Raw genomic sequence first — 6343 nt, 5'->3', positions numbered from 1 at the left:
TGGAATGTGTGGTTTTCTAGTCGTAGTGTTTTAATAAATAATTTTGTAAAACATACTTTGTCTTTTATATAAATTGAACTCCTCCGAAACGGCTCGACCGATTCTTATGAAATTTCGTGTACATATTCGGTAGGTCTAAGAATCATCCACTTTTCGTACCTCCATTTTTTTTAGTCTCAAAAATTCATTTGTACCTCAAAACAATGTTCCCTGTTTCCCTCGAATCATTTTTATTTCTCTCAGATTTATTTAATAAACGGAAACGAGAAAATAAACTAATAAAAATAATAATTCGTATGAAATAAATAAAACACGTATAAATTGTAAAAATCTTTATTGTTAAATAAACAACAGTGTAGTAGTTTGGTCAGTTCTACACAAACATAATTATATTTAAGCTATTTGGAAGTTATTTGGGTAAGCAGGGCTATAAGAAATTATAGAAAATGCAGATTACCGGATACAAAGCACTCTTAACGATAACCTCCTCATATTTTTGTATAAGTATATAACTATCTCGAGAATGATTCATTATTAAATGATGCAACGGTTTATTCACGCGTATTTATCGGGATCGCCCGACTAGTTTTGGACCCAACCGGAGTCCTTAATTATGAGCAGACGCGGAGTGGTCGCGAGTCGAAACTTACCATTTATTGTTACAAGTTCGACTCGCAACCCCGCCGCTTCTTATCTCAATCCCGATAAATACGCGTGCATCTATGTTTCTATACATTTGAGCGCTCGATAAGTGTCAAGGCGTGTTCAAAAATAATCTTATTGTAAAATTGGCTTTTAAGCAAAATTTTCCCTGTCTTGGCATGTTAAAAACTACCTTTTATATTATAACCATTGAGGAATTGATTTCTTGTATCGCAGAGGGTTTCACAAACATACAAATTACATGCACAAAGAATCACGACAAGCATTCGTAGATCACACAAATGCTTGTCCTACGCGGGGATCGAACCCGCGACACGCCGCGCTCAGTGGGTTTAGCGTGGTGACCTCAACCACTCGGGTATCCATGCAGTCTTCCATGCCTCTACAAGACTAGATTATCTTAGAAAGCAAAAGCATTTGACTAAGAAAAGGTATTTAGAATTATAATAATAGTATAGACACACTACAAAAAAAAATCCAACTGTTATACATTTTTCTACTATATTTTTTATTTTCGCATCTCGCAACCCTGCTCACCTCGCTCGCATATAGATATAATAATATAAAATCTACCATTTAATAACATTATTCTATTCCCACTTCTTGAATTCAACGCCATCTGGCGGTTTCATCTCGACTTTGTCTTGACCAACTTGGTTCCAATTTGTGCTGAGTACAGTGCCTCCTGATTCCACCTGAAAAATGTAGTATTTATCTATACTAATATATAAAGCTGACGAGTTTGTTTGTTTGTTTGAACGCGCTAAACTCAGGAACTACTGGTCCAAATTGAAAAATTCTTTTTGTGTTGAATAGACCATTCATCGTGGAAGGCTTTAGGCTATAAACCATCACGCTGCGACTAATAGGAGCGAAGATACAATGGAAAATGTGAAAAAAACAGAGCAGGTATAAATCATAACTTATATCTTCTAACCACGGGGACGAAGTCGCGGGCAACAGCTAGTTAATAATAATATTCTTTTTAGAAAAAATACATATAAACGATTTTGAATAAAAACTACTGAGCCATCTTGATGGAGTTTATAGTACCAACAGCTATATCACGTTAAAAAAGAACTTAAAATGTTGAAAAGTATGGGGGCTAGTAAATATCACTTTCTAGTAATAAGCGTAGGTACTGGTGATAGACGTCACCTGAGATATATTTTTTTTTTGTTTACGAGATAAAAGAAAAAATACGTATCTAATTTTTTTTTATCTGTCTGCCGAACTAAACAGATTTTCTTGTTAAATAATCCATTCTGAAGTTATTTGAAAATACGACGTTGACAGTTCTTTACAAGCAAATTTGCGACATCTATAAACTCTATTCACCGAGCCAACAACATTCTATGATAGAAAAAAAACATTTTGAAGGCTGCAAAATTGATTTGAACATAAAGAAGATTAATAGTAATTAATCTATAGTTAGTTAGTAGTTATAATTAGATTAGAATACTTACAAAACTCTTATTCATAGCTCTTCTGACTTCATCGGATCCTTCTCCGTATATCTTCTGGAAGAGAGCGTTTAGAGCCGCGTCGCCTTCTGGTTTCTCTTCTTCTTCCTAAGAACAGAAGACATTTAAATAATGCTGTTCTATTTCTATAAGTTGAACACTCAATACTTAATTTGCCGTCACAAGGAATACAGTTAGGGGAGAAAATCTTTACTTAAATCATAAAGCTTAAGAGTTGATCTGTTTAACACTTTAAAACATATTGAATACTAACCATTTTCTTAATATCCTGTTCAATTTTATCCCAGTCTTTTTTGAATAGTTTCGGCGGCTGCTTTGGTCCAGACGCGTCAATGACGGCTGTGGATGGAAAATTAAAATACTGTAATAATATTCCACAACTTTCACAACGCCATCTAGTATCAAACTAAGGAAAGCCTGTGTTTCATAGTACTCATGAACTAGACAGCTTAACAAACCTTAACAAACCTGGGCGGGATTAGAATAGAACCCACAACCAAGAGTTATTTTTTTTTTTTATAGTGACAATTAGTACCTTTGCAATATTGTTAACAGTAATTAATTATCTGCGAAAATTTCAGCTGTGTAACTATCACAGATCTTGTGATACAGCCAGTGAGAGTAGTATTATTGAAAGCATGGATAGAGTAGTTCAGATGAAAACGCGAAACGTACTAAGCGTGAAGTCGAGGGTTCGATTCCGTCCTGAGAACGGATATCTTTGTGCACATTAATTGAATGTTCGTGAGACCCAACACAACCCAGGGATGTAATTCCTTAATGCAGGAGTCTTTGCTTGTCCTACGCGGGCATCGAACCCACGACACGTCGCGCTCAGTGGGTTAGGTATGGTGACCTCAACCACTCGGCTATCAGCTATCCTGAAGGTACGGGACCCTAACAAACAAACAAACTCACCCTGTGGTATAGCTTTAACACTATCCTCTTTCCTATCTCCGTCCAGTTGGGTCCACCTCAATCCTTCCTTCTTCCGAAGCTTCACCTCAATCTTGGAGGGGGTGACGACATGCGCGCACATGCAGGGCACGATCTCATGCGCTAGATCCAATTCTAGACTGTATTCGGAGTCTGAGTCTGGGATTACACTGGATAGGGATAACTGGAAATAAATTGAAAAAAAAATAAAAAAAATCGTTTTTCTTTTGACATTTTCATGATACTAATATGGATGGATGTTTGTTACTCTTTCACGCATAAAACAGTTAACGGATTAGAATTAAATTTGGTGCAGATAGTTTATAACCTGGATTAACATATTGGATAGTTTTTATACCAATTTCATGTTCTCATAGGATCATTTTCAATTTGTAGCTGGCCTTTTGCCACAGTTACTACTTTTTAAATAACTAGCTGCTACTTACGGGTCAAATTACCTTCCTGCAAAGCAATCGGGGTAAAAGGAAAATCAAATTTCATCGAAATCTGTCCAGCCATTCGAGCCAGACGTAAAAAATACACGTACTTTCGCATTAACTATACAATAAATAATATTTTTACCATAGTTCCCTGAATAATTAATTCTTATTTAAACAAGAAAAAATTAAGTCTTAAAAGTCGTCTGCTATAGTAAATAAATCTTGATTCCGATTTAACTTTTTCTCTATTACAAATATTACTCACACTTCGTTCCCCATAGTGAACTTTGACTTTATCCTTGGGTGCATTCTTTATAAGTACTGTTATAACCACCTGGGCCTCGGTTTGATACCAATCGTGTTTTATTTTTGGTCTTGTCTGTAACAATAAAACAAAGAAATTAAATCATTTATTCTGCAAGTAGGATATATTATCACCTTTACATGTCTTTTTTTTATAAAAAACGACTCCCGCAGTAATGTATTTATTCCTTGTGTCGCGGGGGGTTTGCAAACATACAACACACATGCACAAAGACACCCAGACTCAGAACAAGCATTTGTGGATCACACATGTCCTACGCGGGGATCGAACCCGCTACACGTCGCTCACAGTGAGTTTGGCGTGATGACCTCAACCACTCGGCTATCCGTGCAATGTCTTTTTTGCTAACGTTGGAGTCGACATTTTCTATCTGACTACCCTGAGAAGAAATGTCGAAACAAATTTTCACAGACTCAATTGATCAATAAAGAAAATTATGCTTCGAAGTCGACCCCACCGCCGCGTCAGCCCATGAAGGTAAACCTTGAATCATTTAAGTATCTTCGTCAAAAAATTTCAATGAAATATAATATTTGACAACAGCAACATATTATTTTATCATTAATCACCACCAAGTTTTTGATGCTTTCGAATTTGTTGCAGTCTGTCTTTCAAAAGGTTGTCTCATGAACTATAATAACTAAACAGTGAATTATTCTACATATTATATATGTTTAAAAAAAATTACAAAATTTGAATACAATATATTATTTATTACAGTAATATTTTTTAGAACAAAAATAAACAAACATCTTCAAATAAAAAACTATTCAGCCTTGATGACATTTTATTGGGCAGAATGACAGCTATTTCACGTTACTTAAAAAGGACTGAACAAAATTGGTTCATCCAGTCTGAAGTGATGAATTAACAAACATACAAAAAGCAAAGAAATGAGAACCTCCCCTTTTTTGAAGTCTGGTGAAAATATATTTTGGGTATATTCATATTTTATCATGCAATTAAGAAATTTAAATATGTGAAAAGAAAGTTTTGTTCAACGTTGTATGCGAAGCCTACTATATAGTCCAACATTCATTGTAAAATGGTTTGACCCAAGCCTCGATAGATGGCGTTGGGATCGAATTAGATCGCGGTATGGTTTCATTACATGTGAAACTATATATATTTTTATAAATTTTTATTTTGTTTGAATCGACTGTATTAATATATATCATTATATCCTCGTTAATAGTGAGTGCTGTGTTTTACTTGTTCACCAGGACCGTTGGAATTTTTACAGTTTAGCATACTTGAAAGAATTTATATACTTTCACAAAGTCATTTAAGAAACTTACTTATGATTAAAAGACATATTTTTTACATGTTCAGCAAATCATCATTGAAAGTTATTCATCGTCGCAGACAAAGATAGACATCAAGAATACAAAAATATCTTTCTTCTAGTTTAGTCAATACCGTTGCTATGGTATTAGTAACATCTATATTATAAATGTATCTTAGTACATACATGAGTAGATTGGAAATGGAGACAAAATAATGCTACATGATAGTATCTACTTCAAACCGTTGAATGATTTGTTTCTGTCTTTGAATGTCAAGAAAAGATTTTGTAAAATAAAAATATCTCATCGCTTACACTCTCATCATCAATCTCATAATTATTACAAATCATTTTATTCTAGCTAGATGTTCATCAATTTGGGTTACCTAGTTTCACCTTCGGCACTCTTAAAAAAATTAGTGAACGGAGATGACATAATTTTATTGAAGATTATCTTTAGTTAAGAATCATTGGCTTATAGTGCCTGAAGCTTATGTGGTGTCAGTAATGTGGAGTCAGTACTGATACACAGTTGGGAGATGAGCAACAGGAACTACGTAATGAATGCAGTGAGGAATGCACTTGAACAGTTTAGTTTGTTAAATATGGGCTGGATTTTAAAGTTTTCTAAGAATTTTCTAGACAAAAATCATAAAGGACAATATGGATAAGTAATTAATATATAAAATAATGAACTTGAAAGGATTTCTGGCGTTCAAGAGTCCGAAATATAAAAAGAATCGCAAATATACCTTTTATCTAAGAATCTTTAAAAATAGAAAGTTAACAGACGGTAAGTTGAGAATAAATAAAGACTTACATTAGCAGGCGAAATGATTTGGTTTTCAGTCATCTTTTTAAGTACCACACCGGGTGAAGAAAGTAGTCCCAGAATACGTGAAAATATTTATTTTTGTAACAACAGCAACGAACTCGATTCAGCAGATTTTTCTAGACTGATGACGCGTTCAGAACGATGCGTTTGAAACAAAAGTTCTGAATTACTGTGGTATATTAACTGTATAAATATGTTCGTCATCAATCGTAAATTAAATAGTTATATCTAAGTTATCTTAAATTTAAACTGTGATGCAATTCATTTGTTTTAACTTGAAATTAAAACTCACATAAAAGGAAGTTGACGAAAACAGAACATTTTTTCTTAGAATTTAAGTTTTTGAACTTTTTGAACGTACTTACTGCAAAGATT

The 6343-nt window shown here is 34.0% G+C and overlaps 1 protein-coding gene across 1 annotated transcript; it reads right to left on the bottom strand.

Annotated features, from left to right (window-relative positions):
- Positions 1-319: 319 nt before the first annotated feature.
- Positions 320-6120, bottom strand: LOC113502479 (protein SGT1 homolog). The gene is made up of 6 exons (XM_026884063.1): positions 5954-6120; positions 3789-3902; positions 3066-3267; positions 2401-2486; positions 2130-2234; positions 320-1358 (listed from the first exon to the last, which is right to left on the bottom strand). The coding sequence occupies exons 1-6, from the start codon at positions 5984-5986 to the stop codon at positions 1254-1256; spliced, it is 645 nt and encodes a 214-aa protein (XP_026739864.1). The 5' UTR covers positions 5987-6120; the 3' UTR covers positions 320-1253.
- Between the last annotated feature and the right edge of the window lie 223 nt (positions 6121-6343).

Source organism: Trichoplusia ni, chromosome 17 (genome assembly GCF_003590095.1).
Source record: "Trichoplusia ni isolate ovarian cell line Hi5 chromosome 17, tn1, whole genome shotgun sequence".
Lineage (NCBI taxonomy): Eukaryota > Metazoa > Arthropoda > Insecta > Lepidoptera > Noctuidae > Trichoplusia > Trichoplusia ni.
Note: the sequence above shows the minus strand (reverse complement) of the source record. Positions and strands in the feature narration are given on the sequence as shown.